The sequence below is a fragment of the Coregonus lavaretus genome, assembly GCF_964263955.1.
Source record: "Coregonus lavaretus genome assembly, contig: HAP1_SCAFFOLD_347, whole genome shotgun sequence".
NCBI lineage: Eukaryota > Metazoa > Chordata > Actinopteri > Salmoniformes > Salmonidae > Coregonus > Coregonus lavaretus.
Genome location: NW_028162446.1, coordinates 95,553 through 121,198, shown reverse-complemented (window position 1 = coordinate 121,198; position 25,646 = coordinate 95,553). Strand labels below are relative to the sequence as shown.

The window sequence follows — 25,646 nt, the reverse complement described above, 5'->3', positions numbered from 1 at the left end:
CACATTTCACATTCTTAAAATAAAGTGGTGATCCTAACTGACCTAAAACAGGGAATTATTACTAGGATTAAATGTCAGGAATTGTGAAAAACTGAGTTTAAATGTATTTGGCTAAGGTGTATGTAAACTTCCGTCTTCAACTGTATATCATATATACAATAGAGAACACATATATCATATATACAATATAGAATACATCATGTATGATGTATGACTCAAACACACACAACCCCATTGTCTTACGTCAGATAGCGCGACGATTCCGCCTGCACTGATCGGTCTCGTATCTCACAAAGAGTAATGGGATAGACCAAGTAGTCCGGCTACTATGTGCTGCATAACATTCTAAAATATTACCTTGGTGACATCGTCTGCTGAACCCCATTTCTGCCTCAAAACTGTCTGAATTAATCTAAAGCTAAAACAATGAATATGTCAACAATGTTTATGGTTTTTTGGGTGAGGAAGACTTAGTCGCACCATTTTACATCTAGCGAAGGATTTTTGTGCTTCATGGAGCAGTATATGGGTTGAGGGACGAGCATCGCGGAGGAGTGAAGCCACCTGTCACAAGACAATGAACGCGACCAGTATCTGTATATACACTGCTTAAAAGAAGGGTGCTGAGCAGTTCTATATAGAACCTTTTTGAGGGCCATATGAAGCGAGCCATTTAACCCTTTTTGGTTCTATATAGCACCCTTTCTTCTCGCAGAAGAATATATACTGGAATGGGTAATGGATATGCATTAGATATATTTTCTCAACGTGAAAAATATTGAAGGAAGATGCTACTTTTGTTTTTATATACTTCCTACTTTTCTATTTCTTCAGTAGTTTGTATATCTATGGTGCATTGTATATCTATGGTGCATTGTATATCTATGGTGCATTGTATATCTATGGTGCATTGTATATCTATGGTGCATTGTATATCTATGGTGCATTGTATATCTATGGTGCATTGTATATCTATGGTGCATTGTATATCTATGGTGCATTGTATATCTACGTTTGATTTCATGGTATGATAGCTTCTAAGTTCTAAAATGCCTAACTTGATTAGACATTTGGTAATTGTTGTCATACAATCCAAAAACATCACAGTTTAATACAAAGCAAAGCATTCTACTGGTTTGATGACAATTTATCAGACCAGTTATCGTTGTTCATTATCCTTCTTTTTGTAAATGTCTCTCTTTTTATTTTGTCCTTTCTTTGTACAGTGCTATTCTCTCTGTTCTGTTCATTCCCCTGACGATTGCATCATTATTCAAGTTTGCTGTCTCCCTCCTCCTCTCCCTGGATGAATTTCCCTAAATAGTCTTCTCTAGAGGGAACCAGCCAAGTGCAGAAGATCCACAACCCAACCCTTGTGTTTCCTATTCAGCTGTCCCAAACGGCAACCTATTCCCTACATAGTGTTCCTTTTGACCAGAGCCCTCTGGCCTTCATACAGTATGCACTATATAGGGAATAGGGTGCCGTTTGGAATGCACCCTCTGTCTTTTGATTAAACATACTGTGCACTGATGACATGGCAGACAGTTAAGCAGCTATTAAAGCTGACCTGAGAGAAAGGAAAAATAAAAAAGGAAGGAAAGGAAGGAAGGAAGGAAGGAAGGAAGGAAGGAAGGAAGGAAGGAAGGAAGGAAAGGAAAGGAAAGGAAAGGAAAGGAAATGAAAGGAAAGGAAAGGAAAGGAAAGGAAAGGAAAGGAAAGGAAAGGAAAGGAAAGGAAAGGAAAGGAAAGGAAAGGAAAGGAAAGGAAGGAAGGAAGGAAGGAAGGAAAGGAAAGGAAAGGAAAGGAAGGAAGGAAGGAAGGAAGGAAGGAAGGAAGGAAGGAAGGAAGGAAGGAAGGAAAGGAAGGAAGGAAGGAAGGAAAGGAAGGAAGGAAGGAAGGAAGGAAGGAAGGAAGGAAAGGAAAGGAAGGAAGGAAGGGAGGAAGGAAAGAAAGGAAAGGAAAGGAAGGAAGGAAGGAAGGAAGGAAGGAAGGAAGGAAAGAAGGAAGGAAGGAAGGAAGGAAGGAAGGAAGGAAAGGAAGGAAGGAAGGAAGGAAGGAATGAAAGGAAAGGAAAGGAAAGGAAGGAAGGAAGGAAGGAAAGGAAACAAAGGAAAGGAAAGGAAGGGAAGGAAGGAAGGAAGGAAGGAAGGAAAGGAAAGGAAAGGAAAGGAAAGGAAAGGAAAGGAAAGGAAGGAAGGAAGGAAAGGAAACAAAGGAAAGGAAGGAAGGAAGGAAGGAAGGAAGGAAGGAAGGAAGGAAGGAAGGAAGGAAGGAAGGAAGGAAGGAAGGAAGGAAGGAAGGAAGGAAGGCTAAAGCTATGTCTGTCCCTTCATTAAAAGAAAAGCGTATTAATAGTGTATCCAATATATGTCTCATCTGCCTCATATCAGAGAACATTAAAAGCTATTTACATAAATGAATGGGAGTCGTTTGCTTGCTTGTATTACCTTGTCATCCATTGGCTGCCAGCTACGGCTTTTATTTTATTACCCTCTCTGAAAGAAAAGAAAATATTCTTGATGTGTAAAACAATAGTTTGGATGAGAGTTGAATTAATTACAGGGAGATGGCTGGAACACTCATCAGTAGAAACAGGTTGAAACCGTCTCGTACTCTGCCAAGGGGAGTCCCTTGGGGGAAATATCTTTATTAGTGGGGAAGTGAGTGGAAAGTCTGTGTGTGTGTGTGTTTGTGGGAGAGAGAGTATGTTTGTGCACGTGTGGGAGAGTGTGTGTGTGTGTGTGTGTGTGTGTGTGTGTGTGTGTGGAATCTAATCGCCCTGAGAAATCTATTAGGAGCCACGCATTGGGACTGCCCCACTCCTTTTGAAAAAAAAAAATGAATGAAAAATCCTAAAGGTTGAACGGAACTCCATTCTCCTTTAACAAAAGAAAAATAGACTGCTCCATCCTCACCTTGTCCTTTCTGTCCAGAGAAGAGGATGAGGTTGTCCTTCAGGGCTGAGGCGTTGTCGGCAAACGTTAGTTTCAGTTGGAACTCATAGTAGCCACTGAGGCTGGGGATGGAGGAATACGCTGTGAACGAGGTGTATCCAGACTCATCATTCCCACTGAACCTGGCCCGGGTGATGTTGATGGCTGCAGAGGAAAATGAAAAGCAATATACAAACAGTGTTACAGTTCGTCCCTCACCATCAAGGAACATACAGTTCTGTTACTCACCAACAAATATGAGGCAGAAATGTGACAACATCACAATTGATCCCCGATAAAGAGTAATCTAACATAAAGGCACATGGGTAGAAGAATAGACTAGAATATAATAGAATAGACTAGAAGCCCCAGTGAGGATAACTGATAGTATAGAATAGAATATACTAGAAGCCCCAGTGAGGATTACTGACAGTATAGAATAGAATATACTAGAAGCCCCAGTGAGGATTACTGACAGTATAGAATAGAATATACTAGAAGCCCCAGTGAGGATAACTGACAGTATAGAATAGAATAGACTAGAAGCCCCAGTGAGGATAACTGACAGTATAGAATAGAATATACTAGAAGCCCCAGTGAGGATAACTGACAGTATAGAATAGAATAGACTAGAAGCCCCAGTGAGGATTACTGACAGTATAGAATAGAATAGACTAGAAGCCCCAGTGAGGATAACTGACAGTATAGAATATAATAGACTAGAAGCCCCAGTGAGGATTACTGACAGTATAGAATATAATAGACTAGAAGCCCCAGTGAGGATAACTGACAGTATAGAATAGAATAGACTAGAAGCCCCAGTGAGGATAACTGACAGTATAGAATAGAATAGACTAGAAGCCCCAGTGAGGATAACTGACAGTATAGAATAGAATAGACTAGAAGCCCCAGTGAGGATAACTGACAGTATAGAATGGAATATACTAGAAGCCCCAGTGAGGATAACTGACAGTATAGAATAGAATAGACTAGAAGCCCCAGTGAGGATAACTGACAGTATAGAATAGAATAGACTAGAAGCCCCAGTGAGGATTACTGACAGTATAGAATATAATAGACTAGAAGCCCCAGTGAGGATAACTGACAGTATAGAATATAATAGACTAGAAGCCCCAGTGAGGATAACTGACAGTATATAATAGAATAGACTAGAAGCCCCAGTGAGGATAACTGACAGTATATAATAGAATAGACTAGAAGCCCCAGTGAGGATAACTGACAGTATATAATAGAATAGACTAGAAGCCCCAGTGAGGATAACTGACAGTATAGAATAGAATAGACTAGAAGCCCCAGTGAGGATAACTGACAGTATAGAATAGAATAGACTAGAAGCCCCAGTGAGGATAACTGACAGTATATAATAGAATAGACTAGAAGCCCCAGTGAGGATAACTGACAGTATAGAATATAATATACTAGAAGCCCCAGTGAGGATAACTGACAGTATATAATAGAATAGACTAGAAGCCCCAGTGAGGATAACTGACAGTATATAATAGAATAGACTAGAAGCCCCAGTGAGGATAACTGACAGTATATAATAGAATAGACTAGAAGCCCCAGTGAGGATAACTGACAGTATATAATAGAATAGACTAGAAGCCCCAGTGAGGATAACTGACAGTATATAATAGAATAGACTAGAAGCCCCAGTGAGGATAACTGACAGTATAGAATAGAATAGACTAGAAGCCCCAGTGAGGATAACTGACAGTATAGAATAGAATAGACTAGAAGCCCCAGTGAGGATAACTGACAGTATATAATAGAATAGACTAGAAGCCCCAGTGAGGATAACTGACAGTATAGAATATAATAGACTAGAAGCCCCAGTGAGGATAACTGACAGTATATAATAGAATAGACTAGAAGCCCCAGTGAGGATAACTGACAGTATAGAATATAATAGACTAGAAGCCCCAGTGAGGATAACTGACAGTATATAATAGAATAGACTAGAAGCCCCAGTGAGGATAACTGACAGTATAGAATAGAATAGACTAGAAGCCCCAGTGAGGATAACTGACAGTATAGAATAGAATAGACTAGAAGCCCCAGTGAGGATAACTGACAGTATATAATAGAATAGACTAGAAGCCCCAGTGAGGATAACTGACAGTATATAATAGAATAGACTAGAAGCCCCAGTGAGGATAACTGACAGTATATAATAGAATAGACTAGAAGCCCCAGTGAGGATAACTGACAGTATAGAATAGAATAGACTAGAAGCCCCAGTGAGGATAACTGACAGTATATAATAGAATAGACTAGAAGCCCCAGTGAGGATAACTGACAGTATAGAATAGAATATACTAGAAGCCCCAGTGAGGATAACTGACAGTATAGAATATAATAGACTAGAAGCCCCAGTGAGGATAACTGACAGTATAGAATATAATAGACTAGAAGCCCCAGTGAGGATAACTGACAGTATAGAATAGAATAGACTAGAAGCCCCAGTGAGGATAACTGACAGTATAGAATAGAATAGACTAGAAGCCCCAGTGAGGATAACTGACAGTATAGAATAGAATAGACTAGAAGCCCCAGTGAGGATAACTGACAGTATAGAATAGAATAGACTAGAAGCCCCAGTGAGGATAACTGACAGTATAGAATAGAATAGACTAGAAGCCCCAGTGAGGATAACTGACAGTATAGAATAGACTAGAAGCCCCAGTTAGGATTACTGACAGTATAGAATAGAATAGACTAGAAGCCCCAGTGAGGATAACTGACAGTATAGAATAGAATAGACTAGAAGCCCCAGTGAGGATAACTGACAGTATAGAATAGAATAGACTAGAAGCCCCAGTGAGGATAACTGACAGTATATAATAGAATAGACTAGAAGCCCCAGTGAGGATAACTGACAGTATAGAATAGACTAGAAGCCCCAGTGAGGATAACTGACAGTATAGAATATAATAGACTAGAAGCCCCAGTGAGGATAACTGACAGTATAGAATAGAATAGACTAGAAGCCCCAGTGAGGATTACTGACAGTATAGAATAGAATAGACTAGAAGCCCCAGTGAGGATAACTGACAGTATAGAATAGACTAGAAGCCCCAGTGAGGATTACTGACAGTATAGAATATAATAGACTAGAAGCCCCAGTGAGGATAACTGACAGTATAGAATAGACTAGAAGCCCCAGTGAGGATAACTGACAGTATAGAATAGACTAGAAGCCCCAGTGAGGATAACTGACAGTATAGAATAGACTAGAAGCCCCAGTGAGGATTACTGACAGTATAGAATATAATAGACTAGAAGCCCCAGTGAGGATAACTGACAGTATAGAATAGACTAGAAGCCCCAGTGAGGATAACTGACAGTAGCCTACACATCTTAGTCCTATGGACATAAAACACTACAGAACTTGATGAAATAGTGTACAGTAGCTGAAATACTGTGTGTTACATCCAGAACCAATGTGTCTCTATATCACCATATATCTATACACAGCTCTTACCACATCAATCTTAACATTAATATTCCATAAATGTCTTTGATGATTTCGTTTCCAACACGTCACCAGCATCAGCAGTACTACAAGCTGCCACCAGATGGCACTGTTGATTCACCATGCCTTACCAGAGACACCATCAATTCCTATTCTGTGTACCCCCCCACCAATGATAAAAGGATGATGGCCTGTTTTCCAATACTGTCTTTTCCCCATTTTCTTTTCATTAGTCGCTGCTAACAAAGGTTCTTGGCAGGCGAGCAACAATTCAAATTCCCTACATAATGTTCACTGCTGGTAGCTAGGGGGACAATAACTAATCCCAGTGATTATCAATTACAATCAACAGCTTACTAGTTGTAAACGCATCGTTGATTCAATAACGCTGCCTGCCTTCTCCCTTGTTCTCTCTTCATTTTAGCATCGACCACTGATCCACTGGATTGACACCAGGAAGGGACTTAATGGGAATATCCCCCCCCCCCCGGCACACCAATCAGACCCTGGTCGTGCTCAGAACATTACACTCTACACCGTAGCAAATATATTGTAACTTGCATATTCTTTCTGTATTTCTCCCTCAGCCCTTCTAGCCCTCCCGGCCATGGCTAAATACAATGCCAGCGTCCCAAATGGCACCCGATTCCCTTTATAGTGCACTACTTTCCTTTTAGTGCACTACAGTTTGTTTTTAACATGGAGATTTGTGAAAAGTATTCCTCAGTCTGAGGTGTCCCCACTTACGCCAGTGAACAGTTAGCTTTTCACTTAGCGCCAGCTAGTAAGACGCTTCAGGAGGAAGCTGTAATCGCTAAGCAAGCAGCGTGAGGTCCTTCACAGAGCTCCCCTCCGTGCCTGCGTCAGTGCTCCTCTGTTTGTGAATTATTGATGCATCTTTACGGAGAAAAACATTCTGCAGTTATTGTTTGGTCTGGTTTGTATTTTGGTTTCTATATTGGTTTGTATTTCCACAGTCTTTATTGGATGGCTGCTTCACGGCTTTTTAGCAACAGCTCAATCTGAGCTTCTATAGTCAGTTTGAACTGATTGTCTGTGGATGCTCCCTCAGTGTCATGCAGCATGTTGTTTTTTTAACCTCTGCTCACTGAGTGCCGCTTCCCTCTCTTTCTCTTCCTCCTCCCCTTCTTTGTGGTTAGTTGCAGGGAGTCAGCTGACACGAGCATGAATTCCTGTTGAGCTTCTTGTCAAGGGTCACATACATGTAATGTACATATAACATGCTATTTCTATGACAGAATAGTCTCAGGGATCAGGGCTCTACACACTACATTTGACAAAGGATAGTGAGGTATCCACAGGGTACAAATCCCCTCCTCCATCAAATATCATAAACAAGCACAAAAGGTTGTTCTGTAGGTGGAGCCCAGGCGTGACCCCTAATCGACAGGTTCAACAACGGTTGTGGAAGATCTGTGGTGTTCTATTTGTATTCCCTGACACCCTGTGCACCCTAAGCGGGGTTGACAGCAACCGGATGCATCCATTTTTCAGCTAATACAGCTAATACAGCTAATACAGCTAATACAGCCTACAGTACCTGCCTTTTCCTCTGAAACCGGATGTCGGAACTCCGCTCAGGCGTCTAATTTGCGCCTGCTACGTTAGCTTACATCCTGTGTGATGGCACTGAGAGCAGTGATTGGTCTCCTCTCTAGATGGCCTGAATGTGTTCCATTGGGATGAACTGAACATGGTGGTGCTATGTCCAAAATGGCACCCTATTCCCTAAATAGTGCACTACTTTTGACCAGATCCATCAGGAAGTGCATTATGTAAGAAATAGGGTGCCATTTGGGATGCTTCCACAACCATTAAAAATGTAACCTACCGACCCTTCCCCTGCTCCCACCCAATCTATACTGATACAGGAAGCCTTAAGGCTGACTTATTGGGAGTAACTTGTGTTATTATATTTGTTGTAAACCGACGGTTTGAACAACACAAATCAATAGACACCATAAAGCCTGCTGTTGTTATTCTGAGTTTGAGTTCACCTCATGTAGTCTGGTACTAACTCCTGCAGCTCGGAGTACTGTATTATTAGACACTACAATAGAACACATACCAGAAGCTCTGTGAGCTAAAACATTAACTATTTTCACCAAGTACAGTGGAAGTTTATATTGTGTTCTCCTCTCCCCATGGAAATGCATGTCTAACACATTAAAAGACCTTGGCTGACATGGCTGGCTGCCATTCAATCAAACCTTGCAATGGGGTAAATACACAACATTGCTTCTAGGCAGAGAAAATAGATTCCTGTTTCGAATAAATCAGGAGAAATGAAGAGGTCGGATTCCCAAATGAAAATAAAATAAATGAATAATGATTCCCATCCATTTGAGATTGAGGCCTGCAGATTTCTTTGAACTGCGTGTAGCCCATTGAACCCATCCACAGCTGTGGGGAAATATGTCCTACAACAAGCCACAAAATAACACTGTCATCTAATCCTTCCATCATGAAGAGAATAAGTAAGAGAGGAAGTTTAGTATTATCTCTGCTGTTATAAATGTGATAGCCAGGTCCCAGATCAGTTTGAGCTTTAAGAGAGGAAGTTTAGTATTATCTCTGCTGTTATAAATGTGAAAGCCAGGTCCCAGATCAGTTTGCTAACTCCTATTGCGTGACAAGACATGAGAATGACCATCAGAGTTGGCAAGAGGAACCAGGCTAGACCAGGAACCAGGCTAGATGTGTGTAGTAGTGTAGAGACACATCTTTCTAAGCATGGACAGAACACCTGAACAGCTGTGGCACAACTCAGTGATATAAGGGGTTACAGAAAAGTAGAGCGAGGGTGGGCTGTTTGGGATTCATCAGTTATGCAAATCATTTTGGGAATCTGTTTAAATGAACACTCTTTTTGGGTTGAGGACCTACACACATGTTATTCTCACTGTATATCTGGGTTGGGATCAATTCCATTTCAATTAAGTTGATTCAGGAAGTAAACTGAAATTCAGAATCCAATTGTACTCATTGAAAATCAATGATGAACATTGGAATTTCAGTTTGCTTCCAGAATTGACTGAAGGTAAATGGAACTGACCCCATCCCTGCTGTTTATTAAGAATGAGATGCTTATTGACCTTCATGGACCTTCTATGAGAGGTTTGAGGCACTTAAGGATATTCTATCACCCAGGTTGTTGGTGATGGACTAAAGGACGTTCTATCACCCAGGTGGTGGTCAGGGACTAAAGGACGTTCTATCACCCAGGTGGTGATGGACTAAAGGACATTCTATCACCCAGGTTGGTGGTGATGGACTAAAGGACGTTCTATCACCCAGGTGGTGGTGAGGCATAAAGGACATTCTATCACCCAGGTGGTGGTGAGGCATAAAGGACATTCTATCACCCAGGTGGTGGTGAGGCATAAAGGACATTCTATCACCCAGGTTGGTGGTGAGGCATAAAGGACATTCTATCACCCAGGTGGTGGTGAGGCATAAAGGACATTCTATCACCCAGGTGGTGGTGATGGACTAAAGGACGTTCTATCACCCAGGTGGTGGTGAGGCATAAAGGACATTCTATCACCCAGGTGGTGGTGAGGCATAAAGGACATTCTATCACCCAGGTGGTGGTGAGGCATAAAGGATATTCTATCACCCAGGTGGTGGTGAGGCATAAAGGACGTTCTATCACCCAGGTGGTGGTGAGGCATAAAGGACATTCTATCACCCAGGTGGTGGTGAGGCATAAAGGACATTCTATCACCCAGGTGGTGGTGAGGCATAAAGGACATTCTATCACCCAGGTTGGTGGTGATGGACTAAAGGACGTTCTATCACCCAGGTGGTGGTGAGGCATAAAGGACATTCTATCACCCAGGTGGTGGTGAGGCATAAAGGACGTTCTCTCACCCAGGTGGTGGTGAGGCATAAAGGACATTCTATCACCCAGGTGGTGGTGATGGACTAAAGGACGTTCTATCACCCAGGTGGTGGTGAGGCATAAAGGACGTTCTATCACCCAGGTGGTGGTGAGGCATAAAGGACATTCTATCACCCAGGTGGTGGTGAGGCATAAAGGACATTCTATCACCCAGGTGGTGGTGAGGCATAAAGGACATTCTATCACCCAGGTGGTGGTGAGGCATAAAGGACATTCTATCACCCAGGTTGGTGGTGATGGACTAAAGGACGTTCTATCACCCAGGTGGTGGTGAGGCATAAAGGACATTCTATCACCCAGGTGGTGGTGAGGCATAAAGGACATTCTATCACCCAGGTTGGTGGTGATGGACTAAAGGACGTTCTATCACCCAGGTTGGTGGTGATGGACTAAAGGACGTTCTATCACCCAGGTTGGTGGTGATGGACTAAAGGACGTTCTATCAACCAGGTGGTGGTGAGGCATAAAGGACATTCTATCACCCAGGTGGTGGTGAGGCATAAAGGACATTCTATCACCCAGGTGGTGGTGAGGCATAAAGGACATTCTATCACCCAGGTGGTGGTGAGGCATAAAGGACGTTCTATCACCCAGGTGGTGGTGAGGCATAAAGGACATTCTATCACCCAGGTGGTGGTGAGGCATAAAGGACATTCTATCACCCAGGTGGTGGTGAGGCATAAAGGACGTTCTCTCACCCAGATGGTGGTGAGGCATAAAGGACATTCTATCACCCAGGTGGTGATGATACAAGTGGTGGAAAATAAAATCCATATTTCCAAGAGAAGCCATGCTTAAAAGACACTGAGTGGACAAAACATTAAGAACACCAGCTCTTTCCATGGCATAGACTGACCAGGTGAATCCAGGGGAAAGATATGATCCCTTATGGATGTCACTTGTTAAATCCACTTCAATCTGTGTAGATGAAGGGGAGGAGACAGGTTAAAGAAGGATTTTAAGCCTTGAGACAATTGAGACATGGATGATGTATTTGTGCCATTCAGAGGGTAAATGGGCAAGACAAAATATTGAAGTGCCTTTGAACGGGGTATGGTAGTAGGTGCCAGGCACACTGGTTGTGTAAAGAACTGCAATGCTGCTGGATTTTTTTCCACACAGTTTCCCGTGTGTATCAAGAATGGCCCACCACCCAAAGGACATCCAGCCAACTTGACACAACTGTGGGAAGCATTGGAGTCAACATGGGCCAGCATCCCTGTGGAATGATTTCAACACCTTGTAGTCCATGCCCCGACAAATTGAGGAAGTTCTGAGGGCAAAAGGGGGCGGGGGCGGGGGTGGGGGGGTTAACTCAATATTAGGAAAGTGTTCTTAATGTTTTGTGCACTCAGTGTAGAAAATCCATATTGTTGATGTTTTTCTAAAGGGTATTGTGCTTAACAGCATCCACCACACATCCATATTGTTTCCTAATGTTTTCCCCTCTCTCAGTAGCTAACCTTGAACTCCACAAACCCTTCAATATTCCACAGAGTGAATAAACAGACTGAACAGTACAGTACTGTAATAGTAAATACAGTACACACAAAAAAAAAACATTCTCAAAATGATCTTTCTGAGCTGAAAATCCATCATTCATGTTTTTTGAAGACGGCAAAACATGCATGTATGTTGACATACCTTCCTACACACTCTGTATCTATAACAACATGTATGTTGACATACCTTCCTACACACTCTGTATCTATAACAACATGTATGTAAAGAGTTAGCTTAACCATTAGGGAAAGTAGCTGCACGTCCAAACGAAGCACGAGGAAAACGCTGACTGCGTCTCAAATGGCCTCTTATTCCCTATTTAGTGCTCTACTTTAAACCAGGGCCCCTATATATTGACTGTGATGGTATCTGTTGGTATCAGGATTTAAACCAGGGCCCCTATATATTGACTGTGATGGTATCTGTTGGTATATGGATTTAAACCAGGGCCCCTATATATTGACTGTGATATTATCTGATGGTATCAGGATTTAAACCAGGGCCCCTATATATTGACTGTGATGGTATCTGTTGGTATCAGGATTTAAACCAGGGCCCCTATATATTGACTGTGATGGTATCTGTTGGTATATGGATTTAAACCAGGGCCCCTATATATTGACTGTGATGGTATCTGATGGTATCAGGATTTAAACCAGGGCCCCTATATATTGACTGTGATGTTACCTGTTGGTATCAGGATTTAAACCAGGGCCCCTATATATTGACTGTGATGGTATCTGTTGGTATATGGATTTAAACCAGGGCCCCTATATATTGACTGTGATGGTATCTGTTGGTATCAGGATTTAAACCAGGGCCCCTATATATTGACTGTGATGGTATCTGTTGGTATATGGATTTAAACCAGGGCCCCTATATATTGACTGTGATGGTATCTGTTGGTATATGGATTTAAACCAGGGCCCCTATATATTGACTGTGATGGTATCTGTTGGTATATGGATTTAAACCAGGGCCCCTATATATTGACTGTGATGGTATCTGTTGGTATATGGATTTAAATTCAAATGTCAGCCACTCTCAGTGTGACACGCTAAGATTAAAGGACTCTATTTGGCATCCAGGCACTCAGCTCAGACTGTGTGTGCGTGTGTGTGTGTGTGTCAGAAAGATAGATAAAGAGTGACTGTGTGTGTGTGTGTGTGTGTTTGTGGGCATGTGGTGTGTGTGTGTGTGTGTGTGTGTGCCTTCTGTGCCAAGGGCTCTCTCCACCAAGCTGCCTCCTCATTAGATTAAGGCTCTCTCCACCAAGCTGCCACCTCATTAGATTAGGGCTCTCTCCACCAAGCTGCCTCCTCATTAGATTAGGGCTCTCTCCACCAAGCTGCCACCTCATTAGATTAGGGCTCTCTCCACCAAGCTGCCTCCTCATTAGATTAGGGCTCTCTCCACCAAGCTGCCTCCTCATTAGATTAGGGCTCTCTCCACCAAGCTGCCTCCTCATTAGATTAGGGCTCTCTCCACCAAGCTGCCACCTCATTAGATTAGGGCTCTCTCCACCAAGCTGCCTCCTCATTAGATTTGGGCTCTCTCCACCAAGCTGCCTCCTCATTAGATTAGGGCTCTCTCCACCAAGCTGCCTCCTCATTAGATTAGGGCTCTCTCCACCAAGCTGCCTCCTCATTAGATTAGGGCTCTCTCCACCAAGCTGCCTCCTCATTAGATTAGGGCTCTCTCCACCAAGCTGCCTCCTCATTAGATTAGGGCTCTCTCCACCAAGCTGCCACCTCATTAGATTAGGGCTCTCTCCACCAAGCTGCCTCCTCATTAGATTAGGGCTCTCTCCACCAAGCTGCCTCCTCATTAGATTAGGGCTCTCTCCACTAAGCTGCCTCCTCATTAGATTAGGGCTCTCTCCACCAAGCTGCCTCCTCATTAGATTAGGGCTCTCTCCACCAAACTGCCTCCTAGCGTCTTCTCCAATGGGTGAACTTGTACATCAGTTTAATTAGAAACATTACTGGATTCATAGTCCTTCACTGTGCCCGAAATTCCCTTCATAGTGCACTACTTTTCCCTTCATAGTGCACTACTTTTCCCTTCATAGTGCACTACTTTTCCCTTCATAGTGCACTACTTTTTACCAAAGCCCAAGTAGGGCACTATATACATTTACATTTACATTTTAGTCATTTAGCAGACGCTCTTATCCAGAGCGACTTACATGAGCAATTAGGGTTAAGTGCCTTGCTTAAGGGCACATCGACAGATTTTTCACCTAGTCGGCTCGGGGATTAGAACCAGCGACCTTTCGGTTACTGGCACAACGCTCTTACCCACTAAGCTACCTGCCGCCCTATAGGGAATAGGTTACCATTTGGGACGCAGACCTTGACTGTAGGTTAACCCTTATTGAAGGTGACCGCTTGGAAAACCAAAACACTAAACCAGCTAGCTACTTAGAAAATATCCTTTTAAGAACTTATCAGAGCTCCACCGCCTCTCTGGAACATCCAGCAGAGTAGATAAATACACTTTGTAAAGCTATTGATTATTATCACCCTAATGTTAAAATCCATTCGCAAAGGAAGACACAAGCTTTTCCCCCAACAGGATTTCCATTTCATTAACTTCTCCCTGTTACTTCCTTGCTGTTCTTCACTATCTTTCATCTCGCCACTGTTGCCTCTCAACCGATCCCCGAGACTGTGGAGCAGACCTGGGTTCAAATAGTATGTGTTTTCTTTCACATACTTTGAGTGTTTGATTTGAGCCTGCCTGGAGTGCCAGCTGGGCGGGGTTTGCACTTTTGGTACTATTCTATTGGTCCCGTTGCACTAGGCCAGGTCAATCAAGCTCATTTGAAGTATTTGAAAGAAAACAGATACTATTTGAACCCAGGTCTGATGCCCTGAAGTTTTGTATCCTTTACACACATCTGTGCCAACATGAGCCTTACCGTGCTGGCCGTACCGAACGCCGTCCTTTCAAACAAGAACAAGTGTCCAGCAACAATGGTCAATGAGTGAATGACTACCCAGGCTAACTAACAGCTCGGTATGGCTCAGTAGTGTGAAAAGGGTATTAGAGTACTGTATGTATGGGTCTAACCTTCCTCTACGCAGCAGGCCCTGTCACACTGCATGTCTGATATGCATCACAGGAGGTTGGTGTCACCTTAATTGGGGAGGACGGGCTTGTGGTAATGGCTGGAGCGCAATCAGTGGAATGGTATCAAATACATCAAACACATGGTTTCCAGGTGTTTGATGCCATTCCATCTGCTCCGTTCCAGCCACTATTATGAGCCGTCCTCCCCTCAGCAGCCTCCTGTGATATGCATGTATTATGTATAACTATAACATTATATATTATATATAATATATTATGTCTATATCTTACCATCATCACACAGCAGGCCCTGTCTTCCGTAGGGGCAGAGACACACAGCTTCCTGGTGAGACTTGGGGATGCAGGTGGCTCCGTGACCACAGGGGCTCCACTCACAGGCTGTGAACTGGCAGAGCCGACCAGAGTAGAGAGGAGGGCACTCACAGAACCAGTCCTCTGCATCACTATACACAGGCAGAGAGAGAGACAGACACACACAGAGAGGAGAGATCATTACGACCAAGGGGAAATGGCCCCTGATAGTTCTAGTGATGTGGTTTCTATCTAGGTACAGGGAAGAGAGAGAGAGAGAGAGAGAGAGAGAGAGAGAGAGAGAGAGAGAGAGAGAGAGAGAGAGAGAGAGAGAGAGAGAGAGAGAGAGAGAGAGAGAGAGAGAGAGAGAGAGAGAGAGAGAGAGAGAGAGAGAGAGAGAGAGAGAGAGAGAGAGAGAGAGAGAGAGAGAGAGAGAGAGAGAGAGAGAGAGAGAGAGAGAGAGAGAGAGAGAGAGAGAGAGAGAGAGAGAGAGAGAGAGAGAGAGAGAGAGAAAGAAAGAAAGAAAGAAAGAAAGAAAGAAAGAAAGAAAGAAAGAAAGAAAGAAAGAGAGACTAGACTATACTAGTCTCTCTCTAGACATTAATACTAGACATTGAGGAATTTGAAACAACCTCTGTCAACGTGTACCAGTCTGGGACAGTAATGGTGCAGGGCTTCCTCATGCAGTTCCAGCAGGACTTTTACTGGATCAAAGAGAGAGCATAGCAGGAAAAGCTCTCTCTCTGTGACGACTCCCCCATCCTGAGTGAGTCTGATCACACCTCTTCAAACTGTCCTGCAGACGAGGATAGTCACCCCCTCAGCACTGAACACACCCAGGTACCACTACTGCACTGCTCCTCCATCATTGAGAGGGGTAAAATCACAGAGATGGAGAGAGACATGGTGGAGCTCAGAGAGCTAGTCCACACAATCCAGACAGAACAGACCCACAAAACAGACCAGCACAACAACACCCCCCCAACAAGACTCGGAGGGCAGAAGGTGGAGATGGACGGCTGTCTGAGAGAGCTGTCTGCTCTACGGCTGTCTGAGAGAGCTGTCTGCTCTACGGCTGTCTGAGAGAGCTGTCTGCTCTACGGCTGTCTGAGAGAGCTGTCTGCTCTACGGCTGTCTGAGAGAGCTGTCTGCTGGCAAATACATTCAAGAGGAAACTTTTTCCCAAACACAAAGTGGCTAAACTCTGGTGCCCAAACACTAGGCATGCCCTGGAGCTGTTGTCAGAGGACAGACTAGGGTCCCCCAGCCACATCATAATTCACACGGGCACAAATGACCTGAGGGCCCAGCAGGAAAGGGTGGCCACAGCACTCAAGGGAGTGATTGAAAAAGCTTCTTCCACTTTCCCCAACGCACAAGTGGTTATCTCCAACCTGCTACCACGAAAATACATTCACCTTGCTACCATACAGCGGGTGAATGTAAACATTTTGCCAGACTGTGCCTCAAAACCTAATGTCTACCTGGCCCACCACTCCACCCTGGACTTGAACAGCCTTTACGACCAGGTCAACCTCTACAAAGAACTAAATAATATTAAGAAATGCTACAGATTTAGTGTGAAATTAGTGTGGAAATCTACCAAAAAACTATTAGGCAATAACAAATTCAATCCCTTCTAGACAATTTCCTGGACAAAACATTCCACTGTAATAGTGAAGGTGTAAACTTAGCAGTAGAAAACCTAAACAGTATATTTGACCTCTCAGCTTCCCTATCAAATCAAAGAACTTCAACCAGACAATCTAAGACAATTAACAACAATGACAAATAGTTTGATGAAGAATGCAAAAACCTAAGAAAGAAATTGAGAAACCTATCCAACCAAAAACATAAGAGACCCAGAAAACCTGAGCCTACGCTTTCACTATGGTGAATCACTAAAACAATACAGAAATACACTACGGAAAAAGAAGGAACAGCATGTCAGAAATCAGCTCAATGTAATTGAAGAATCAATAGAATCTAACCACTTCTGGGAAAATTGGTTAACTCTAAACAAACAACAACACGAAGAGCTATCTATCCAAAACGGAGATGTATGGATAAACCACTTCTCCAATCTTTTTGGGTCTATACCAAAGAACAAACAGCAAAAACATATACATGATCAAATACAAATCTTAGAATCAACTATTAAAGACTACCAGAACCCACTGGATTCTCCAATTACATTGAATGAACTACAGGACAAAAGACAAACCCTCCAACCCCAAAAGGCCTGTGGTGTTGATGGTATCCTCAATGAAATGATAAAATATACAGAACACACATTCCACTTGGCTATACTTAAACTCTTTAACATCATCCTTAGCTCTGGCATCTTCCCCAATATTTGGAACAAAGGACTGATCACCCCAATCCACAAAAGTAAAAAGGGTTACATTTCCATAACAAAGCCATCACCTACAGAGAGATGATTTTATTTAGATGAACCTGGAGAAGAGTCCCGTAAGCAAGCTGGTCCTGGGGCTCTGTTCACAAACACAAACAGACCCCAAAGAGCCCCAGGACAGCAACACAATTAGACCCAACCAAATCATGAGAAAACAAAAAGAGAATTACTTGACACATTGGAAAGAATTAACAAAAAAACAGAGCAAACTAGAATGCTATTTGGCCCTAAACAGAGAGTACACAGTGGCAGAATATCTGAACACTGTGACTGACCCAAAATTAAGGAAAGCTTTGACTATGCACAGACTCAGTGAGCATAGCCTTGCTATTGAGAAAGGCCGCCGAAGGCAGACCTGGCTCTCAAGAGAAGACAGGCTTTGTGCACACTGCCCACAAAATGAGGTGGAAACTGAGCTGCACTTCCTAACCCCTTGCCAAATGTATGACCATATTAGAGACACATTTTCCCCTCAGATTACACAGATCCACAAAGCATTCGAAAACAAATCCAATTTTGATAAACTCCCATATCTATTGGGTGGAACACCACAGTGTGAAATCACAGCAGCAAGAAAAGGACAACCAGTGAAGAAGAAACACCATTGTAAATGCAACCTATATTTATGTTTATTTATTTTCCCTTTTGTACTTTAACTATTTGCACATTGTTACAACACTGTATATAGACATAAAATGACATTTGAAACGTCTTTATTCTTTTGGAACTTTTGTGAGTGTAATGTTTACAGTACATTTTTTATTATTTATTTCACTTTTGTTTATTATCTATTTCTATCTATATGTTTCCCATGCCAATAAAGCCCCTTAAATTGACATTGAAATTGAATTAAATGTAAATGTAATTGAAAGAGAGAGAAGAGATGATCAAGTAATCAACAACTTGATGGATGCAAACACTGTATTCAACACTGTGATGAATCAACAGAGATGAGCAAAAATATGAACAATATCTCGATCAGCCCCAGATGGAATACATCCAGTATGATGTACTTGAGTTCTGCAGAAAGGAGCTGCCGCGTTAGATGGATTGACTGGCTGGTTGAGGAGATGGATAGGTGTTATGTTATAGATTTAATTCAGATAACACGTCAGATTCAACAGCAGGTGTGTGTGTGTGTGTGTGTGTGTGTGTCTGTGTGTGTGTGTGTGTGTGTGTGTGTCTGTGTGTGTGTGTGTGTGTGTGTGTGTGTGTGTGTGTGTGTGTTCTGCCCCTTTCTACTTCGTACCAAAATGTAAACACATCTGTGCTTTCAGTGAATGCAGATAATAACCGGTGTCCCAAATGGCACCCTATTTCCTATGGACCCTGGTCACAAGTAGTGTTCTATAGAGGGAATAGGGCACCATTTGGGACGGAAACAATAACCTGCAGCAAACCAATGATTGGGAGTGGTTGAGCAAAACAAACATATGGCCCAAAAAGTATACACAATAATTTCCTATCCTATCCCCCTCCTCCTCCTCCTCCTCCTCTTCTCAATTGATATTCATGCGGTTACATTATCTCTGGGTTGGAGAAGAAGTGGAGGGTGGGCTATCATATTATTTACACTTCATAAGCTCCTCTGTAAGAGCCACACACTTTTCAAAGGTATAATATCAGATACAGGAGGCATTGGTGGGGTTTCTCATCTATACATTAATAATGGGCATTGAGCAGCCAGCACTGCGGGATGTATTTTCCTTCCTTTTCTCCACCAGAAACTGGCTTCCAGAAATTAAATATTTACCTTCTGTCGCTGGAATTTAGAACTGTTGGAATGACTGCATGGATTGCTGCTTAGAAGGAAGGAAAATAGACTGTAAAGTCAAGTCCTGTTTTCAGCATCAATGTCACACAGACTGTTAATGGTGGTAAATATTATCAGTCAAATGGCATCCTAACTCCTATATAGTGGCCCTACTTTTGGCACTATCTCTGAGCACAAATCTCTGAGCACAAATCTCTGAGCACTTTCTCTGAGCACTATCTCTGAGCACTATCTCTGAGCACTATCTCTGAGCACTATCTCTGAGCACTATCTCTGAGCACTATCTCTGAGGACTTTCTCTGAGGACTTTCTCTGAGCACTATCTCTGAGCACTATCTCTGAGCACTATCTCTGAGGACTTTCTCTGAGCACTATCTCTGAGCACTATCTCTGAGGACTATCTCTGAGGACTATCTCTGAGGACTTTCTCTGAGCACTATCTCTGAGGACTATCTCTGAGCACTATCTCTGAGCACTATCTCTGAGCACTTTCTCTGAGCACTATCTCTGAGCACTATCTCTGAGCACTTTCTCTGAGCACTATCTCTGAGCACTATCTCTGAGCACTAACTCTGAGCACTATCTCTGAGCACTACCTCTGAGCACTTTCTCTGAACACTTTCTCTGAGCACTATCTCTGAGCACTATCTCTGAGCACTATCTCTGTCACTACTGGAGAAGATGATCCAGCGAGGCTCCTCTTTGATGATAATTCTCATCCCCTTCCATGTGGTGGTCAGTGTGATCATGACGGTCTCGTCCCAGCTTCAGGTCAAAATAAGTGCACTATCCAGGGAATAAGGAGCCACTTGGGACGTACACTTAGTGAATGAATGACCCAACAATGTTTCTCAATGTGAGCAGACGTCCAAGTCATTTACACACTTATTTAAATAACAGCTGATGACTTGTTACATTTTACATTTACGTCATTTAGCAGACGCTCTTATCCAGAGCGACTTACAGTTAGTGAGTGCATACATTTTCATACTGGCCCCCCGTGGGAAACGAACCCACAACCCTGGCGTTGCAAGCGCCATGCTCTAAATTATGATATAGTAGGCAGTACATTGTTTTTTAAGAAATTGCAAATCTATTTTCATTAAAAGGTGAACATTTAACATATTAAATGTTACTATTTAACATGTTCCTTTCCTGAGGATGGCTCACCCCTCACAGTTCTGGGTGACTTCAACCTCCCTACGTCTACCTTTGACCCCTCTCACCGTCCCCCCCTACTCACAAGGCAGGCAATACGCTTGACCTCATCTTTACTAGATGCTGTTCTTCTACTAATCTCACTGCAACTCCCCTCCATGTCTCCGACCACTACTTTGTATCCTTTTCTCTCTCGCTCTCCTCCAACACTATTCACTCTGCCCCTACTCAGATGGTAATGCGCCGTCGCAACCTTCACTCTCTCTCTCCCGCTACTCTCTCCTCTTCCATCCTATCATCTCTTCCCTCTGCTCAACCCTTCTCCCTCCAATCTCCTGATTCTGCCTCCTCAACCCTCCTCTCCTCCCTTTCTGCCTCCTTTGACTCTCTATGTCCCCTATCCTCCCGGCCGGCTCGGTCCTCCCCTCCTGCTCCATGGCTTGATGACTCATTGCGAGCTCACAGAACAGGGCTCCGGGCAGCCGAGCGGAAATTGAGGAAAACTAGACTCCCTGCGGACCTGGCATCTTTTCACTCCCTCCTCTCTACATTTTCTTCATCTGTTTCTGCTGCTAAAGCCACTTTCTACCACTCTAAATTCCAAGCATCTGCCTCTAACCCTAGGAAGCTCTTTGCCACCTCCGCCCTGCTGAATCCTCCCCCCCCCCCCCTTCCCTCTCTGTGGATGACTTCGTCAACCATTATGAAAAGAAGGTTGACGACATCCGATCCTCGTTTGTTAAGTCAAATGACACTGCTGGTCCTGCTCACACTGCCCTACCCTATGCTTTGACTTCTTTCTCCCCTCTCTCTCCAGATAAAATCTTGCGACTTGTGACGGCCGGCCGCCCAACAACCTGCACGCTTGACCCTTTCCCCTCCTCTCTTCTCCAGACCATCTCCGGTGACCTTCTCCCTTACCTCACCTCGCTCATCAACTCATCCTTGACCGCTGGCTATGTTCCTTCCGTCTTCAAGAGAGCGAGAGTTGCACCCCTTCTCAAAAAAACATCACTCGATCCCTCTTATGTCAACAACTACAGACCAGTATCCCTTCTTTCTTTTCTCTCCAAAACTCTTGAGCGTGCCGTCTTTAGCCAACTCTCTTGCTATCTCTCTCTCAGAATGACCTTCTTGATCCAAACCAGTCAGGTTTCAAGACTGGTCATTCAACTGAGACTGCTCTTCTCTGTGTCACGGAGGCTCTCCGCACTGCTAAAGCTAACTCTCTCTCCTCTGCTCTTGTCCTTCTAGTCCTTCCTGTCTGCTGCCTTTGATACTGTGAACCATCAGATCCTCCTCTCCACCCTCTCCGAGCTGGGCATCTCCGGCGCGGCTCACTCTTGGATTGCGTCCTACCTGAACGGTCGCTCCTACCAAGTGGCGTGGCGAGAATCTGTCTCCGCACCACGTGCTCTCACCACTGGTGTCCCCCAGGGCTCAGTTCTAGGCCCTCTCCTATTCTCGCTATACACCAAGTCACTTGGCTCTGTCATATCCTCACATGGCCTCTCCTATCATTGCTACGCAGACGACACACAACTAATCTTCTCCTTTCCCCCTTCTGATAACCAGGTGGCGAATCGCATCTCTGCATGTCTGGCAGACATATCAGTGTGGATGACTGATCACCACCTCAAGCTGAACCTCGGCAAGACGGAGCTGCTCTTCCTCCCGGGGAAGGACTACCCGTTCCATGATCTCGCCATCACGGTTGACAAATCCGTTGTGTCCTCCTCCCAGAGTGCGAAGAGTCTTGGCGTGACCCTGGACAACACCCTGTCATTCTCCGCTAACATCAAGGTGGTGACCCGATCCTGTAGGTTCATGCTCTACAACATTCGGAGAGTACGACCATGCCTTACACAGGAAGCGGCACAGGTCCTAATCCAGGCACTTGTCATCTCCCGTCTGGATTACTGCAACTCGCTGTTGGCTGGGCTCACTGCCTGTGCCATTAAACCCCTACAACTCATCCAGAATGCCGCAGCCCGTCTGGTGTTCAACCTTCCCAAGTTTTCTCACGTCACTCTGCTCCTCCGCACACTCCACTGGCTTCCAGTTGAAGCTCGCATCTGCTACAAGACCATGCTGCTTGCCTACGGAGCTGTAAGGGGAACGGCACCTCCGTACCTTCAGGCTCTGATCAGTCCCTACACCCAAATGAGGGCATTGCGTTCATCCACCTCTGGCCTGCTGGCCCCCCTACCTCTGCGGAAGCACAGTTCCCGCTCAGCCCAGTCAAAACTGTTCGCTGCTCTGGCACCCCAATGGTGGAACAAGCTCCCTCACGACGCCAGGACAGTGGAGTCACTCACCACCTTCCGGAGACACTTGAAACCCCACCTCTTTAAGGAATACCTGGGATAGGATAAAGTAATCCTTCTACCCCCCCTTACCCCACCCCCAATAAAAAAATAAAATAAAAAATAAAATAAAAATACATATTGTAAAGTGGTTGTCCCACTGGCTATAAGGTGAATGCACCAATTTGTAAGTCGCTCTGGATAAGAGCGTCTGCTAAATGACGTAAATGTAAACGTAAATGTTAATCTCATAGGTACTACAGATCTAAGACCTAGTTGTATATCATTTCCATCTGTTAATAGTAAGTACATTCCAGGAGTGGCATGTCACAGGAAGCCTCTGAAACGGCACCCCAAAATAGATATTATGCATAATACTGTATGGAGTGCACTATATAGGAAATATGGTGCTAAATTTAGTGCACTATATAGAGAAAAGGGTGCCATTTCAGACGTATACACAGTCTTCACGATCAGCAGGAACTAATGATATTATGATCATTAGCTGTAAGGTCAGTGTCCTGGTTTATGGACCTCAGTTAAACATCTATTCCATTCTGATTGAGCTTTAACACACTGCTCAGTCAGGTAGTAGGCTTTAAGTGTTAACTGCTCATGTGGCTCCTGCAGGATCAAGTGACCGTCGCTCTCTTCACTGGCAACTAGCAAATGTGTCTGACCTGTTATCTAAAAACTGTCACCTGATGATGTGTCTGACCTTTTATCTAAAAACTGTCACCTGATGAACACTTGTGTTTGTGTTAAAACGTGTTCAGTGAGATATACAGTACATAGTGTCCTTTAACAGGGGTATGTTGGATTTGTATACGAAATATAAAGATTTGAGACCAATCTCCTGGCTGTGCTTTCAAACTAGTGACAGCGATGACTCTGAACATATCTAGTGATGGTGATGACTCTGAACATATTTATTATTGCCTGTGGTTGTCGTTTCAGAACACCATAGACTACTTGTCTGTAAGAAGACAAAGATAGTGTATCTCTCTAAGATGAGCAGATGTCTGGCAAACCCCTATATCCTGATGACCTTATTACCGTTCAAAGGCACTTACATGTTTTGTCTTGCCCATTCACCCTCTGAATGGCACATATACACAGTCCATGTCTCAATTGTCTCAAAGCTTAACAATAAGTGCTAGTCGGTGTTTTAAATGCAGCTATTGATAGGATTTTGCTTTGTAGTCTATCGCCTTAGTCAGTTTGGCTTGACCACCTACTTACTGCAAACACTTTTGAGATAAAATGTACAAAGACACAAAAAATATCCTCCCAAAGGTTTTACTTTGAATTCAGAAGGAATTCAGAATGCAGCGTTTGCTGGGTGCAAATGCTGTATTCATTTCAATGATAAATTCCTTTTCCTCATGAAACAAAAGCTGCACCATACATTATAAAACTATACCATACATTCACTCCCTGAAACTTGTACCTGGAGTCACTGCGAGGCATAACTACCTAGGTCATGATCAAACTGGGTTAAAAAATGTTCTCCACATTTCACAACGTTCTCCAACACATTTGACAAGTAAAAATAATAAGCTGTCACTACCACGGGTGATTTTATAAAACATGTAAAATAACCCTGTTGAAACAAACCCTGCTGAATAATTTATGGGAAATGTGAGGCGGGGGCGGCCGGTTATAGCTGTTCATGAGGTTTTGTTCTCGGTTCACCAGAATCATAACCCATCCATCTAGCACGGTGACAGTTCGCCACTTCGGATTCTGCGGCTTTGGCTCGCTGAAACTTCTACGGGGAAACTTTAGCTGTTTAGTTGGCCTTTGGCTCGCTGAAACTTCTACGGGGAAACTTTAGCTGTTTAGTTGGCCTTTGGCTCGCTGAAACTTCTACGGGGAAACTTTAGCTGTTTAGTTGGCCCTGGTCGCCATAACAGTCGTAACTTTAAGTTTTGGCATCGAGTCAAAAGATGAAGGCGGCGTCTGTATGAAGTACTGCCCAGCTAATGATCCACTATGCTTATCACTGGCCCTGCAGTGGTGGAGGCTAGTCTTCATCTAGGATCACTGGTATCATCCTGCCGCCAATATATAGAATGTCATTTTGAAATCTAACCACATACTGTAAATGTAATGCCTCCAGCCAACCATGTAATAATATAATAATAATAATAATATAATATAATAACATAATAATAATATGCCATTTAGCAGACGCTTTTATCCAAAGCGACTTACAGTCATGTGTGCATACATTTTTACGTATGGGTGGTCCCGGGGATCGAACCCACTACCCTGGCGTTACAAGTGCCGTGCTCTACCAATTGAGCCAGAAATGTATTGTAAGATGGAGTTCAAGTAAACACTATTCAGCCCTATGCAGCACATAAACAATTTGTAGTTCATGCTGAAAGCAATGCATGAAAACCACACAACACACATAACAGATATTAACAACATGCTATTGGAAAATACTCAACTCCCATATATAGACAGAGCTCTACTACATTATCCTGTCTGTCTGTCTGTCTGTCTGTCTGTCTGTCTGTCTGTCTGTCTGTCTGTCTGTCTGTCTGTCTGTCTGTCTGTCTGTCTACATAATCAATCATCACAATCATTGTATTAATGACAAATAATGACCATGGCAGCTTTTCACAGAGTGTATTAGACCAGAGTCATCACCTGACATGTCTATAGATCTGAGCCTTACAACTGCCACTTAATTAGTAGAGGACTGTAGAGGCAGCCTCCCTAATGCCACCCTAT

General features: G+C 43.5%; 1 protein-coding gene across 1 annotated transcript in view; it reads right to left on the bottom strand.

Annotated features, from left to right (window-relative positions):
* LOC311119229 (protein eyes shut homolog) overlaps positions 1-25,646 on the bottom strand; it is a gene marked incomplete at both ends in the record, with an annotated part of 168,718 nt that overhangs the window by 52,803 nt on the left and 90,269 nt on the right. Inside the window, 2 exons of the mRNA XM_084193955.1 lie at positions 2,919-3,101; positions 15,227-15,399. Coding sequence (XP_084050081.1) covers positions 2,919-3,101; positions 15,227-15,399 — 356 coding nt within the window. The remainder of the gene's footprint in view (positions 1-2,918; positions 3,102-15,226; positions 15,400-25,646) is intronic.